Source organism: Balaenoptera borealis (genome assembly GCF_965194805.1).
Source record: "Balaenoptera borealis genome assembly, chromosome: 5".
Lineage (NCBI taxonomy): Eukaryota > Metazoa > Chordata > Mammalia > Artiodactyla > Balaenopteridae > Balaenoptera > Balaenoptera borealis.
The window spans coordinates 72,291,308-72,308,817 of record NC_138862.1 but is presented as its reverse complement, the minus strand read 5'-3'; the positions used below and the strand labels follow the sequence as shown (position 1 = coordinate 72,308,817).

The 17,510-nt window shown below is 38.3% G+C and overlaps 1 protein-coding gene across 7 annotated transcripts in view; it reads right to left on the bottom strand.

Annotated features, from left to right (window-relative positions):
* The window catches only part of FBXO45 (F-box protein 45), a 54,977-nt gene that overhangs the window by 28,050 nt on the left and 9,417 nt on the right, over positions 1–17,510 (bottom strand). Inside the window, exons 3-5 of one of the 7 annotated variants that reach the window (XR_014245004.1) lie at positions 15,722–16,196; positions 12,691–12,746; positions 8,307–9,102 (exon numbers count right to left, since the gene is read on the bottom strand). The exons of 1 other annotated variant lie outside the window; for it this stretch is intronic. Coding sequence is in view for 1 of the 6 variants with exons in the window: in XM_082393356.1 (XP_082249482.1) it covers positions 16,011–16,196 (186 nt within the window). In the remaining 5 variants the exon portion in view is untranslated. Of the gene's footprint in view, positions 1–8,306; positions 9,103–11,970; positions 12,747–12,951; positions 16,197–17,510 lie in introns of those variants that run through there. 5 more of the 7 variants (XR_014245007.1, XR_014245005.1, XR_014245006.1 and 2 more) reach the window with 5 other exon arrangements.

Sequence of the window (17,510 nt, the reverse complement as noted above, 5' to 3'; positions counted from 1 at the left end):
CCCCTACCCTAACCCTAACACGTACCCTAATGCTAACCCGTACCCTAAACCGAGCCCTAACCCTAACACTAACCCTAACCCTAACCCATACCCTACGCCGTACCCGAACCCCTCCCCGAACCCGTACCCTAAGCCGTACCCTAACCCTAACCCTAACACTAACCCTAAGCTACCCTTGACTGCTTCTGCCTCCAATAGATTTCCTAAGCACTAGTGTTTTAAGGAACAGCTTAAAAAGAGAATCCTAATGTGATTTCTTTATAATGGGTGTATTCCTTATCTTATCCTAGCGCCTAAACTCTTCTCCATGGCTGGACCCCCAAATAATATTCCTTTACGTGCTAAGGGGTATCTAGAGAGTGGGATAGGTTTAATAACTACCCTAACCCTAACGCGTACCCTAACCCTAACCCCTACCCGAACCCTAACACGTACCCTAATCCTAACCCGTACCCTAAACCGAGCCCTAACCCTAACACTAACCCTAACCCTAACCCTAACCCATACCCTACGCCGTACCCAAACCCCTCCCCGAACCCGTACCCTAAGCCGTACCATAACCCTAACCCTAACCCTAAGCTACCCTTGACTGCTTCTGCCTCCAATAGATTTCCTCCATAAATAGTTTTTAAATATGCAAAACAATGCTAAACCTTTACGGAATCATGCATATGTAGAAAAGTATAAAAATAAACATGGGAAAGAGAAGTCTCAGATTCTGGAAAGGAAAGGAATCAAATCACAGGCAAGGGTATATAAGGGCTTCAACTGTATCTGTAATATTTTATTTGTAGTGAAAAATTATCTGAAGCAAATATTGAAAAATGTTAAGATTTGTTAAAGCTGAACAGTGGGTGTTTGTTGTTATTGTCTTTATTATTCTGCTTATTTCAAAAAAGTCAAAATTACATAGGCATAGTCATGAGATAGAGAAAGCTTCAAGCATGTGTCTGCAGAAAATTGTACCTGTGGGAATCAAGTCAGTGGAGTCGCAGAAGCCCAAGGATACAGCGAAATGAGTTTAAAGTTGGTTAGAAGAGATTCATCAGAAAAGAGAAGGTTCAAGACAGTGGTGTAGCAAGATCCTGAACTCACCTCCTCCCATGGACACAAGAGATCTACAACTATGTATGGAATAATTCCCTTGGAAGGGGACCTGAAAACTGGAGGAACAGAGCTTCCACAACGAAAGGTAAAAGGACAGCATCGACATGGATAAGAGAAGCAGAGAGACGGGCTCCTCAAGGGAAAACTCACACCCCAGCCACAGTGATCCACACGCAGCGGGACCACAAAGGTATGAATCTTTTCCCTGAGGAACAAGGGATTTGAGCTCCACATCAGGCACCCCAACCCCTAGATCCTGCATGGGAGAGACAAGCCAGTCAAGCACCCCAAACACTTGGCTTTGAAAAACCAATGGGGAATATGCTCAGGAAAACTATAGAAATGAAGGGAATGGAAAACCCACTTTTTTTCCTTTTTTTCTTTAAATTGAAGTATAGTTGATTTACAATGTTGTGTTAATTACTGCTATACAGCAAATTGATTCAGTTATACATATATATACATATATACATTATTTTTTAAAGTATTCTACTATGGTATATCATCAGATATTGAATATGTTTCCCTGTGCTATAGAGTAGGACCTTGTTGTTTATCCATTCTATCTATAAAAGCTCACATATGTTAACCCCAACCTCCCACTCCATCCCTCCCCCCAAGCCCCTCCCCCTCAGCAACCACCAGTCTGGAAAACCCACTTTTAAAGGGCTCATGAGCAGACTCTACCCAAAAACCAGGGTAAAACCACCAGATTGAAAATCGCATGGACCATAGGTGATGGGGATCCACTTACTAATCTGTAAATTGGTGCAGCCACTATGGAAAACTGTATGGAGAGTCCTCAAAAAATTAAGAATAAAACTACTGTATATAGCACAGGGAGATCAGCTCGGCGCTTTGTGACCACCTAGAGGGGTGGGATAGGGAGGGTGGGAGGGAGGGAGATGCAAGAGGGAAGAGATATGGGAACATATGTATATGTATAACTGATTCACTTTGTTATAAAGCAGAAACTAACACACCATTGTAAAGCAATTATACTCCAATAAAGATGTTTAAAAAAAAAAAAAAAACTACTGTATGACCCAGCTATTCCACTTCTGGGTATTTATCTGAAGAACATGAAAACACAAACTTGAAAAGATATATGCACCAAGTTCATTGCAGCATTATTTACAATAGCCAAGATATGGAAACAACTTAAGTGTTCATCAATGAATGAATGGATAAAGAAGATGTGGTGTATATATACAATGGCATGCTACTCGGCCATAAAAAAGAATGAAATTTGGCCATTTGCGACAACTTGGATGGACCTTGAAAGTATTTGCTAAGTGAACTAGTCAGGTGGAGAAAGACAAATACCATATGATTTCACCAATATGTGGAATCTAAAAAAGAAACCAAAATGGATGAACAAACAGGATGAAACCAGAACAGATTCACAGATACAGGTATACAGATACAGAGAAGAGATCGGTGGTTACCAGAGGAGAAGGGGGTTAAGGGGTAGGTAAAATGAGTGAAGCGGGTCAACTCTATGGTGATGGATGGCAGCTAGACTTGTAATGGTGATCACTTTGTAGTGGATACAAATGCCAAATTATAATGCTGTACACCTGAAACTTATACAATTTTTAGACATTAAAAAATAAAATTGGGTGGAAGAGAGAAATAAACCTTATGATATTTTTGACATTTGGGACATGACATTGCCTGAGATTTTAAAAAACAATAATAAACAATATTTGGAAGTTTTGGTAAAAAACAAATTGCTATAAAGTCTATAAATAGTTAAAAGAAACAAGGTTTTAGTGAGCTGGTCATTTGACAAATTGTAAATTGCTATTAATGAATTAGCGTTCAACAGTTTGTTATTTAGCAAAATGAGAATGTTTAAATACTATTTATCCTTTGAGGGTCTGCTCAAAAGACACCTCCTTCACGAAGGAGCTTGGATTGAAACTCTCCCTCACCTTCTTCTTCTTCTGAAGTCCCATAGCTTTCTCTCTGCACTTCCCTCAGGTGTTAATTTTCTACTGTATGTTACAGCTATTTAGGCAGGTCTTGGTTTCCTTGCTGGGCCATGAGATCCTTGAGGGCGAAGTTTTCCTCATCTCTGCCTGCCTGATAGTATGGTGTTCATGGTAGGTCCTTAGTAAATATCTGAACAGGGGAGAGGAAGAGAGGGACCAGGAGCCCTAACTGAGGAAAGAATCAAGTAACTAAAAATGTCTGCTTCTTCCAACCTGCAAAGTGAAGGGTATTTATTAACAGTCTGTGCTTTGAGTTTAGGCCACAGACTTCTACTGTTTCAACATTTTCCCCTCTTGGGCCATTTCCTTTGAGATGAAGTTCTGCCAATTTCTACCTGCATGCTCTGCGTACCGTGCCAGCCTGCCAGTGTGGTGCCAGGGAGGTGCTGTCAGGGAAAGCAAAGCAAGAGATTATGATGAAAGCTTTTCTCTGCAGCAGCAGCAGAGCCCGCTCCCATGCTGGGGCATGTAAAGCAGCAGGTGAGAGTGCTTGGGTGGAGCCCAGGAGCCCAGGGCCAGGCTGCTATCAGGATGCTACACAGAAAAGCCAAGGGCTAAGAAAGGTATGGCTGCTGACTGTGAGGACCAAACAAGAGGTCTCCGGCTGGGTTTAAAGTTGCCAGATTTAGCAAATAAAAATACAGGACACCCAGTGAAATTTGAATTTCAGATAAACAATGAATAATTCTTTTTTTCTAACATCTTTATTGGAGTATAATTGCTTTACAATGGTGTGTTAGTTTCTGCTGTATAACAAAGTGAATCAGCTATACATATACATATATCCCCATATCCCCTCCCTCTACGTCTCCCTCCCACCCTCCCTATCCCACCCCTCTAAGTGGTCACAAAGCACCAAGCTGATCTCCCTGTGCTATGTGGCTGCTTCCCACTAGCTATCTATTTTACATTTGGTAGTGTATATATATCCATCCCACTCTCTCACTTCGTCCCAGCTTACCCTTCCCCCTCCCCTTGTCCTCAAGTCCATTCTCTACATCTGCGTCTTTATTCCTGTCCTGCCTCTAGGTTCTTCAGAACCATTTTTTTTTTAGATTCCATATATATGTATTAGCATATGGTATTTGTTTTTCTCTTTTTGACTTACTTCACTCTGTATGACAGACTCTAGATCCACCCACCTCACTACAAATAACTCAATTTTATTTCTTTTTATGGCCGAGTAATATTCCATTGTATATATGTGCCACATCTTCGTTATCCATTCATCTGTTGATGGACACTTAGGCTGCTTCCATGTCCTAGCTATTGTAAATAGTGCTGCAATGAACATTGTGGTACATGTCTCTTTTTGAATTATGTAAACGATGAATAATTCTTTAGCATAAGTACATATTATGCAACACTGGGAACATACTTATACTAAAAAAGTATTCATTTATCTGAAATTCAAATCTCATTGGCCATACTGTATTTTATCTGGCCACCCAGACAAAGGTCAGGGGTTGTGTAGTTACTGCCGATCACAATTAATAGGCAAAACAAAAGGGGACAGTTCACAGAGGTGAGAGAGGAAGAAAAGAGGAGCTAGCACAGACCCTGAATGTGGCTTGAGGGCAGGGAACACGTGTTGTGCCCATTTGTCTTCCCAGTCCTGACGAATAAAGCAACTGTCACAGCGTCTCTGCTGACCTTCCAGGCAAGTCGGCCACCACCACTACTTGTGTCTGCCTCTTCAAGAACACCCACTTTGTTATGGGTTGTCTATTGACGTGTCTGCCTCCCCCTTGAATGGAAAGTGATCAAGCTTTTGAGCCATAGATCTGGGTCCAAATCCCAACTCTGAAACTTAGCAAGTCACTTATCCTCTGAGAGCCTCAGGTCTCTCCTATAAAAAGTGAATACAAAATATTGAGTATAGTTCCCTGTGCTATCTTATGTATAACTGAATCACTTTGCTCTGCACCTAAAACTAACACAACACTGTAAATCAACTCACATTCCCAAAAAAGTGAATACCATTAAGATGTTGTGATAAATAAATGAGATAATGTAGGTAAAGGCACACAGCAGGTGCTCAGAAATATTAAGCACGACATCTATAAAGATTAGGAGTGCAGGGACCTGGTCCTAACACAGCACCGTACATGCTATGAAGAAGGTGCTCAATAGATGTGTGAGAGATGAATGAACATCCAAGTGAGGAGAGTGAGCTCTACATTGATTCCCTACACTAGAGGCTCTTAGTATTTTATTTGTGCCGCTAGTCATGATGCTGATGGGAAAAGAGCTAAGAAAGCCGCAATCATAATTTTCCACCAGCCACCTCTGATAAGGCCCTGGGTGAGAGATGCACAGAGGACAAGACCTTGTAATATCCTTGTTCTTTACTGTATCTTGTGCTTCCTCATGGGAGGGGCAGCTGCACAGAAGAAACTTCAACTCCTCATGGGGGTCCCTAGGTCAGGGACATGGGTGCAAGTGTGGCAGGCCACAACAGGTCATGAAATCAGGAGACACATACATGCTTGGGCAGGGAGGAGGGTGTGGACAGTGCAGTAGGTCCTCTTGAGCCCCCTCTGGGAGGATGTCTGGCTCCATCTTCCTATAAGAGCTCCTTTTCTACCTCAAAACCTGTAGCTCTTAAGTTTCACCCCATGCGAAGCAGGAACATTTCACTTGGTTGAAGCAGTAGAGGATTTGAACATATGATTCCTTTGCTCTTATGGACTGAATGTTTGTGTCCCCTCAAAATTTATATGTTGAAACTCCACCCCCAAAGTGATGGTATTAGGAGGTGGGGTTGGGCCTTAGGAGGTAATTAGGATAGATGAAGTCATAAGGGTAAAGCTCTCATGAATGGGATTAGTGGCCTTAAAAGAGTCACAAGAGAGCTTGCTTTTTCTGCTCTGCTGTGAGCCACGTGAGGATACAACTAGAAAGGTGTGTAACCTGGAAGAGGATTTCTCACCAGAAATCGACCACCCTGGCACCCTGATCTCGTACTTGTAGCCTCCAGAATGTGAGAAATAAATTTCTGTTGTTGATAAGCCACTCAGTTTATAATATTTCACTATAGCAGCCTGAGCTGATTGAGATCTGTCCTTTCCCTAAAATATTTCCTCAGTTCACCACATCACCAAACTCCCCTCCAGGCTGTGACCCTAAGTTCACTTCAGGACCCCCCAAAACAACCGAAATTAAACTTGGGGTCCTCCAGGAAAGGAATCCAGTGAACTATGTAAGCATGATTCCCACAAGAGAGGGAGCAACTTATTAACAATGCAATTACCCCCATTTTTCACATTCACAAGGGGCAACACATTGGCTGTTCAAAATGAGCAGCCAATGAGTAGCTGGGTGCTAATGATGCAAGATCAGCCAAACAAAAAGCAGATCATGGAGCTGGCTTTCCTTTGAATTTCAAATCTCACCATCCTTTAGGCTCTGTCTTAAAGCAGGGAACAGAAGTATGAGGCAAGAAGTATAGTTTCTTTTTTCAAGATCCACAGGACCTGAGCTTTTTATTCTTGCCCTCTATTTAACAAACCAGCTCCTGCTAAGGTGCAGCCCCTGCTGCCCAGGCAGTGTCTGCTGCCTCTCAAGACTGAGTCTGGCATGGAGACACTGGTCCTCTCCCTCGGGTGCTATCATGCTGTAAGCCTCCATCCCTCTATGGGGTTGTCCTGCTCTCCTCTCTGTATCCTTTTCTCCTCACCCCTTTCAGCCTCCTGTTTTTTTCCCCCCTCTCAGAGTCCCTAAACATGCTACTCTTTATATGGCCAAACTTTGAAATAAAAGCATGTTTGTTGGCCAAAAAGCACGTGAAAAGCTCAACATCACTAATTATTAGAGAAATGCAAATCAAAACTACGAGGTATCACCCCACACCAGTCAGAATGGACATCATCAAAAAGTCTACAAATAATAAATGCTGGTGAGGGTGTGGAGATAAGGGAACCCTCCTACATGTTGCTGGGCATGTAAATTGGCATAGCCACTATGGAGAACAATATGGAGGTTCCTTAAAAAACTAAAAATAGAATTACCATATGACCCAGCAATCCCACTCCTGGGCATATACCTGGAGAAAACCTTAATTCAAAAAGATACATGCACCCCAATGTTCATTGCAGCACTATTTACAATAGCCAAGACATGGAAGCAACCTAAATCTCCATCAACAGAGGAATGGATAAAGAAGATGTGGTACATATATACAATGGAATACTACTCAGCCATAAAAAAAAGAACGAAATATTGCTATTTGCAGCAACGTGGATGGACTTAGAGACTGTCATACTGAGTGAAGTAAGCCAGACACAGAAAGACAAATATCATATCACATGTGGAATCTAAACAAAAGGGTACAAATGAACTTACTTACAAAAGAGAAGTAGAGTCACAGATGTAGAAAACAAACTCATGGTTACCAGGGGATAAGGCGGGGAGGGATAAATTGGGAGATTGGGATTGACATATACACACTACAATATATAAAATAGATAACTAATAAGAACCTGCTGTATAGCACAGGGAACTCTGCTCAATACTCTGTAATGGCCTATATGGGAAAATAATCTAAAAAAAAAAAGAGTAGATATATGTATATGTATAACTGATTCACTTTGCTGTACACCTGAAACTAACACAACATTGTAAATCAACTATACTCCAATAAATTTTTTTTTTTTTTTAAAGTACGTTTGTTGGTGTTTGTGTGGTATCCAGCCTCTCTTCTCTGTGACTGCCTCCCAACTACCCTCCTCTCCCCTCCCAGCCATTGGGTACAGACTTGGGACCCTAGCAGCTTCAGTACTAGTGAACCTGCTCCCCACCCTGTGACATGACCACAGCTGACTGGAGTGGGAAGTGGAGTCCCTATCTTTCGAATTTGGTATTAGGACTAGGAGTCCAATCTCATCCTGGGTTGATATCTGAACGAAGAGGTATAAGGCAGCCATTTTCCACAAAGTGAACTATGTAGAAGAGAAAGAGTGAAGAGATGTCTCAGAGACGAGGAAGAAGCGATACTCCCAGGCTCCTGATGCCTTTCCCTTGCCTTGTGCAAGTCCTTTGTGAAGTCCAACTGCATTCTTGCCATGGACCTCTGTGAAATACCTCTTAATCTGTCTCTTTTGCTTAAACTACCTAAAGTTTCTGTTGCTTTGAATACTTTTTTTTAATGTTTCCTATTCCTGATTTTAGGACCAAATGCGTTTAAAGTTTTGTTTTTTACACACACACACACACACACACAAAATTGCTTTTTTCTCATGGTTGGTTCTTAATGATATTTACCTGTTATAATGAGAAATGTACTGAATGCTTACTATGTTCCTGGCGCTGTTCTAAAGCAGCTCAATGTGCCTTTCATTTCAAACTCACCATATCCTATAAACGATTTAGCACTCCCCCCGCCACTCCTCTTTTACAGAGAAGAGAACTGAGGCACAGAGAAATCAAATGTCTTCTCCAAAGTTACGCAGCTATTAAGTGGTAGAACTGGGGTTGAATCCAGGAAATCTTGACTCCAGAATCCATGCCCTTAACCACTACACTACGTATTGTACTTTACAAACTCTAGGTTACCAATGCAACCTGACAAAAGACCTTCCAACAAATCTATAACACCCTTGAAAATAGTTCCTGGCCTTATTCTTGATTCAGTGAACAACACAATGCAGCATCGAAGTTGCCCCCAGAGAGAAATAGGAAAATTGTTAGAGTGAAAACTTACCAGGTATATTGGTTTCCTAGGGCTGCCATAGCAAAATACCACACACTGGGTGACTTAAAAACAGAAATTTATCTTCTCACTGTTCTGGAGGCCAGAAGTCCAAGATCAAAGTGTGGGCAGAACTGGTTCCTTCTAAGAGCTGTGAGGGAGGAACCTGTTCCATGCCTCCTCTGTCCTAGCATCTGGTAGTTTTGCTGGCAATCTTTGATATTCCGTGGCTTCTGCTGAATCACCCAATCTTTGCCTTTATCTTCAAGTGGTATTCTCCCTCTGCGCATGTCTGGGTCCAAATATACCCTTTTTATAAGGACACCAATCACACTGGATTAGAGACCCACCCTATTCCTGTATGATCTTAACTAATTACACCTGCAACAACCCTATTTCCAAATAAGGTCACATTATGAGGCAAGTGGGACTTTGACATATGAATTTGGGGGTGGGGGTGGGACACAACTCAACCCATAACACCAGCTTTTACCATTTCTCTCCTACAGCAATTTTCAATGATTATATCTCCCTTTTTTTCGAAGAGGTCAAAAGTTTGATTCTAACATGTGACAAACCACAGGTGCAGCTCCTCAGCTTTGGTTTAGCACTCAAATTTCATAACCACCCTGATTCAGGAAGGATACTAAATCCACTGTTCCTGAAAGAATCCTAATAAGGACACTGACCTCTTTTATTTTTTTTAACATCTTTATTGGAGTATAATTGCTTTACAATGGTGTGTTATTTTCTGCTTTATAACAAAGTGAATCAGCTATGCCAATACATATATCCCCTCCCTCTTGCGTCTCCCTCCCACCCTCCCTATCCCACCCCTCTAGGTGGTCACAAAGCACCGAGCTGATCTCCCTGTGCTATGCGGTTGCTTCCCACTAGCTATCTATTTTACATTTGGGAGTGTATATATGTCCATGCTACTCTCTCACTTCGTACCAGCTTACCCTTCCCCCTCCCCGTGTCCTCAAGTCCATTCTCTTTTAAATGACTGCATATATTTAGCTCACTAAGGATGACAGAAGGACGAACAGAAGAGGTAGGTTGGATGCCTTAGCTACTAGCTCTGGCTCTGCCATTGACTTGTTCTCAGTAAAGGGCTAGAGTATTATATATGAATATATATATATATATATAACAAATTACATAAACATAAAATTATATATTATATAAATTATATATATACACATATATATGTATATATATATATATTTTTTTCCTGGTCATAAAAGAGATTTTACCTCCGCTCTCAGTCTCTTCAAAAGTCAGTCCTGAATGGTGATTTCTAGTCAGGGGAGAATTACCTGGGAACTTTAAAATAAACTAGTGTTACTGATGCCTGTGTGCATCCCCCCATCCCATCTAATTTAATTTGCCTGGAAATCTTACCTTTTAAAAGCTTCCCAGGTATATATTATCTTGATTGTGATGGGTGTATACCTATGTCAAAACTTATCAAAGTGCACACTTGAAATAAGTGTAGCTTACTATATGTTGATTATATCTCAATAAAGTTGTTTAAAAAATTAAAAGCTTCCCAGGTGATTCTAGTGAGCAGTTCAAAATGAGAACCACTGAGCTGGGTCAATCTCCTCATTTAAGCACATAAGGAAACAGCCCTAAAAGAGAAGAAATCTGCTCAGGAATCATGTCATGGCTACCAGGACTGCCAGGCCTTAGAGCTTGTGACTCCTGAACTATTACTCCAGTGTTCTTGCCTTAAAACCAAAATGCTAGAACATTACTGAGCTCCTCAAAACATTTTAAAAGAGGCACCTGAAAAATCTGAAGTTCAGGGATTGTTACACAGATGTAGGCCATGAGAGTTAAAACAAAACCAAAAAACCCCACCAGCCTTTACTTGGTAGAGTCACTACTTAAAAGAGCAGTTGGTTGTCCTTTCAATGTACTCCAGGCGTACCCTCCCCTCACTCTGCCCACTGTGTTGTGGAGTCTAGTGAGGCTGGTAGAGCTCTGGGCAATTTAGTTGTGAACTATATATATCACTCTCTGGACTGTTGAAGAGGGGGGAGAAGTCATTGACCCCTCCCATTTCAACCTTAAGTATCCTTTCTTTCGAAAGTAAAGGTAATCAACAAAGGGCACGGCTAAATAAAAAACCTTTTCCAACATTGGTTGGAAAACATGAATACATTAGTTACATTAGAATAAAGAGATCTGGCCTACTCCCATTACAATATGCCTCTAATTAATCTAAATGGATATTAGCATTTTAATAAATCATTTCAGGAGCCTTCTCAAAGGAGACAGGACCTCAAAACCATTCCCATTACTCAATTTCATCCTCCATTTCATTTATAGAGAAAAGGAGGAAGAAAGACAATACAACTTACTAAGTATCTACCGCAGAATAGACAGACAGAACTTGACTTCCCTAATCTTTCTCTTATATGTTTTCTGTTTTAAAAGAAACAGAAATTAAGGACTGTCAACAGAGTGACCTAAGGAAAACTCTCTAAATGATTCTTACTTCTTGAGTCACTCATTCATCATGAAATCCTACACACAGAAGCGGAACAATGACAATCTTAAATCTTGAGAGGCTACTTCTTTCAACAAACCATATTCTGAAAAGTAAAGAACATGTTGCTCTCAACAGTATTTTAATGAATACATTAAATGAAAAGCAAATGGCTTGGGGGAGGATTCAAAAAAGAAATTAGGACGACAGACTGGTAAAGCTGTCCCTGGTATCTCTTCCCACTAAACAAAAAGATACAGAAATTTTACACCTACTTTATTTTCCTTTAGAAAATTAAAACTCTTTGTATAAATTTTAACATATTTATACATCAAGCAACTTTCAGCAACATGATCAACTGATTCTTTTAAGCTTTTGGATCACAGGAGCCATTTGTTCAGCCATGCCTGCTTCTTATAACTCTTGGCAAACAACTGCATTATCAAACAACTGTTAGCTGGGGGTGGAGGCGATAGCGAAACAAGATCCTAGTGAATTACTATTCCCTGGCCATGGTCCATTCTAAACATGGGAAATGTGGATTCCATTATTAAAAGGCATGGAATTTATAGGTAAATTCCATCAACACATTTGGCTACTAAGGTATTACCATTTTTCTTTCTGACCAACATACAAAAAAATTCCTTGTTTTAAATGTAAGCAATCACAGGTGATTAATGTTTGTTTTAACTTTTTATTAAGAAACTAAAGCAAAAAAGAATTTCAAAAAATTAATATACAGAATTCTAATTTTAATTCTAAACAAATAAGAAATCTATACCAAGAACTAAGTATCAGAGTTTACCAATATTTAAGAATAAAGGGGAATGGCTAAAATGCATTCACAGTCACTATTTCTTCCTTACAAGCCTCAGATTTGCTTCACTCGGACAGGATACAAAAAGAATTTTTCTCATCTATCTTTTGTTACTATCGTCTGTAAATTCAGAGCTTTTTTTCTTCCTACATTGGGTTTGATAACATGAGCATAAAGATGAGTCCATCAGAGATTCTTTCTTAAGATGTTTAAGGGAGCTAAGACATAAACAAATAATAAATATAAATAAATTTATACAAGGTATAAAGTAATACAGCATGAGCTAAGTATAGATAAATATAAAGACAAGGAAATTTCAAGGAAGGAGAGATTACATTCAGCTAGAGAAACTGAGGAATGCTTTATTAAAATAGCATTTGGGTTAGGTATGAACTGTTCCTTTCAGGAAGGCTTTAAAGTGGTGGTCCTGATTTCTAGAATGTAATCTCAATACCCATCTTTTAATTTCAAGTTTCTATCTTATCAAACCGTTCATTTTTTTAGACGATCAAAAATATAAATATTACAGTCTATATAAACAGCAGTTTGGAGACATAAGTGAAAAGTTAATTGTAATACCTACTATGTGGGTTAGGGCTCTGTTCTTTTCAAAACTCTCTCTCCCAGGTCAAATCATATCTAAAAGACAGAAGACGCCTAATCACGGAACTGTGACTTGAAGTATTCAACTGAGCAACACCTACTTGCTTTAGGTGCCTTATCAAATCTATATCCAAACTTACAGGAATAAGAATGAAGCAGATGAAATAAATGGTTCAATATTCAAAAGTCAGACAATGAAAAAATAACGGCAACTAAGAAATGACATATATTAACCACAGAATTCTTTGTATGAAAAGTTTTAATGAATTGTGAGCCATTGACCATTACAGACTTTAAACCTTAATATTTCTTCTTTCCTGTGTAAAACCAGATAATTAAACCAGCCTATCTCAAGTATGACAGAAGACCATAGAATGAATAAGAGTAATAGTAATGTTTTCTTACCCATCTGCACGCTTTGCTAAAGTTAAGAACCAAAGAGAGTGCTCCTGGTTTCCCAAGTCAACAGAGCAAATTCAATTACACATCTCTTCCTGATCAGAGTTTCAGCTGAAATACAACAAATATAACTTTGCCTTTCAATAGCACTTTTTATCAATAGCACAAGTACTTTCCCATTATTTTCTTCTTTACCCCCAATATCTTTATGAGGTAGTGAAGGGAGGGAGCAAGGATTTTTTTTTTTTTTTTTTTTTTTTTTTGCAGATAAGAAAACTTAAGGTGAATTTAGATCAGTGGTTCTCAACCTTGGCAACATATTGAAATCACCTAAGAAGTTTTAAAAATCCTTATGATCATGTCATAGCCCAGACCGACATCAGAATCTTAGGGTATGGGACCCAAGCATCAATATTTTTCAAAATGCCTGTGACTCCAAACTATAGCCAAGGTTGAGAACCACTGGTTTAGATGATTTATATTCAGTATTCAGAGGCAACTGGCTTCTACCTAAGTGCTCTCTCAGCACCAATGAAAAAGAGATTCCATTTCCTCAAACATTGTAACAGTTTGTCTTATTATTCTGTACAACTACTATTGGTCTCCAGTAACAAATTAATTTACCAGGTTATAAATGAAGGCTCTTCATTCCCCTGATGCTCATGCTAAATATGAACCTCCATTTTATAAAATTTGCAAATTGGATATTAAGGAATTTAAGTCTTTGAGACAAGAATGGCTTGTTATTAAATATTTAGGCAATTATTTGATTCTAGGTTCAATATGCAATAACCATGTGTTTCTGTTTTCCATTCAGCACCTTCAAAACTTTGTTACAAATGAATGTTTACTAATGAGACAAAACAGAAGATATAAACAAAACTCTGAGCAAAAGCTCTTGGAATCGACCATATCACAATCTGAAAAAGAAACAAGTGCTTGAAAGACCTTACAGCTTTCTAACTAGTTCGATCTTTATCCTGAACCAGATCTCTTCTTTAATTAAATTTTAAACTTTGCCAAATTGAGTTGTTCCACACCAAGAAAAATCAATTTCTGTAGCAGCTATGTTCTCCAATACATTTAACATATAATTTCACTCTGTAGTATTAAATATGGTTTCTAGGAGGTTTCTTCCTTGATGTGGGTATCAAAAAGGATCTTTAACAGATTACACCTTTAAGCAACACACCAAATATACAACAAATACTTGTAAACCTTTCAGGTGGCAAAAATGAAATCTTTGTCCATGACTGAAATCCCTTGTTTCACAGGAGTACTGATAATATTAACTCGCAAGGAGCAACCCAAGAACCCCAGCCAGATGCTTGCTGTCCTTAATTTTATCAGATTCAAAACAAAATATGCATACAGCAAAACCTAAAAAATACAAAGATTCCACTTGCCTTAGTCAATTCTTATCACAAAGATGTATCTGAAACCATACAATTTATACTTTCATACAGAAAGATGTTTGTTTCTTTTCTAACAAAAGAAAATCTCAGCTCATGTACATTGAATTATTAATTTGAAAGAGTATTAGTGAAATCAGATTTCTTAGTCAAAAATTCTGAATAGGAATTAACGTTAAACTCTTCTACAATAAAACCTTCAAAATATCACCAACCTGAAGTTTCCAGCATAAGGTGTTTTATTTCAAGTCCCATGGGGGCAATTATTTATAATGAGATAAAGAACATTCTTAAGCTGGGTTCAGGTTGGCACTGTTTCAGATGGATGAGTAAACATTTTCTTGACAACCCCAATGAAGAGTTTGAGGCTTAGATTGTTGCATGATGTAAACAATATGAAATTAAAAAATTATAATATCTACAGCATTATAAAGTTACAAAATAAAAGGACCATTGATCAATTATTTTCTTAAGGTCTGTGACTAACAGCTTTCATATTTGAGGCCTATAAGAACAAATGGCAATGTTCTCTGTTCTTATGAGACACTTTCTTGGAAGGTCAAAAAATAAAACCAGATTCCATAAGATGCACATTATTATTATTATTGATATATGAATGATTAGAAATAGATTTGCCTTCCCTCAATCTTAGCCTGGAGATTTGAAGGATCTGTTTAATAATTTTGATGGTTAAAAAAATAAATCAGACTGTAATAGGCATGGAAACTGTAAGCCAAATATAATACAAAATGAGCCAATACAACACATCTCCTCTTAAAATTTTCTTCTTTGTAGTTACCAAACTGTCCCTAAATGTTACTCTAATTTTGTACCATGTAGTGGTTTTTAAGAAATTGAGCTAGAACAAAGCAACTCCTTTGTCCTGTTTTGTTTTTTTTTTACAGTTTTTTTTTTTTTACACACATATTGTATATACAACTTTTAAAATAGCTGCACAATTTTATATCTCACCGTTAGAGAAGTGCAGTCCAGGCAGACCATGCTTCTCAATATATTAAAAATATTAAATAAAATCCAACCAGTTTCATACTTTTCTAATAGTCAAGCTGGCTGGAAAAAAGGGTCTGGAGAAAAAACAGGCAGTTGTAAAACAGGATCAGTCTTTCTTCACAAACACACTACTTAAAACTCTTGCTAGTTCCTTATCTTATCCCTTTTACACCATCTCTAAGATCTCACCTTAAAAGTTGGAAATATCACATCACTAACTTAGAGACAAAATCTGTTGAAACATGCATATGTCAACTGCCCACTCAACCAACTGCAACCCTGAGGATTTTTCTGGCCCAGTAGAAAAGAGGAAACACTAAGATAATCTCTGCTGTAGAGTTGCTTCTCCAGTTAACAATATCATGTGTTTTTTCAGGATGTTTCTTGGGCATGCATGTATGACACTGTCACTTCATGATTCTACTTTCCACAAGCAGGTATCTCCTCCACTCTGTCTTTCATCCCAAGAAAGCCACTGTCATCCATCCAAAGGTTTTCCAAGGTAAACCAAAGTCACTTCTGTGTTACCATATACAGCAGAAACTGCTGGATATAAGCAGACCTTTGGAAGTCCTCTAAAGGCAACCCCCAGGAATTCATATCCACGTTCAAAAGCTAAAGTCTTATCTTCCATGTCCAAGATGACTCGAATTCTTTCTCCTATCTGCAAACAGACATCAAAAAAAGAAGGTAAGAAGAAAACCCATCAAAGGCACAGCTAGATGTAATCAAGTTGAAAATATTATTAAGACTATGTATCTCCACTACCAAATGTAAAATAGATAGCTAGTGGGAAGCAACCACGTAGCACAGGGAGATCAGCTCTGTGCTTTGTGACCACCTAGAGGGGTGGGATAGGGAGGGCGGGAGGGAGGGAGATGCAAGAGGGAAGAGATATGGGAACATATGTATATGTATAACTGATTCACTTTGTTATAAAGCAGAAACTAACACACCATTGTAAAGCAATTATACTTCAATAAAGATGTTTAAAAAAAACAAAAAACAAAAAAAAACTTAAGACTTGTGTGGGATTTATATTTAATACTGAAAATTTAAATATTCTTCCTGAACAGTCCCCAGATTTTATTTATTCTTTTTAAAGACTTTTCTTAAGAAGGTTACCACTAAAATCTATAACTTGGCATATTTTACCAAAAAAGGCTACCTAAATTTTCTCAAATTACTATAGTACATACATACAATGGAATGTTATTCAACCTTAAAAAGAAATGAAGTTTTAATATGTGCTATGACATGAATGGACCTTGAAAACATTATGTTAAGAGAAATAAGCCAGACACAAAAATACAAATATTATATGATTCCACTTGTATCAAGCACCTGGAATATTCAAATTCATATAGATAGAAAATTGAATAGAGGTTACCAGAGGCTTGGGGGAGGAAGAAATGTGGCGTTATCGTTCAGTGGGCACAGAGTTTATGCTGGGGATGATGAAAAAGTTTTGGGTATATATAGTGATGATGGTTACACAACATTGTGAATGCATTTAATGCCACTGAATTATACACTTACAAATAGTTAAAAGAATAAAGATTGCTGTGTATATTTTACCACAATAAAAAAAATTACTATAATAAAACACTTCCACAACCTTTAAAATTTACAAAGCAGTTCTACATACAATGTGGAACTTACATAATCATGAATAGCCAAATCTGACTATAGGTTCTAAAGATGCAGAATAGGCTTATTAAACAATCACTTTGTGGTCCACTACTCTGAAACACCCATTTGTTATAAAAATAGCAGTACTGATTGTTAAACTAAACTGGAAGCACAATTACCCAGTTCTTTTCCCATTTGGAAAAGTAAACAAAGAAAGAGCATGTTTATCCTTATAATTTGCATGTATTAAAGGCTGTTGCATCTATATACTTGGAGGCAGAAAGTCCTAACATTTGCAATCAAAAATCATAATTTAATACTTCCCAATTATGATATCCCCTGCTGC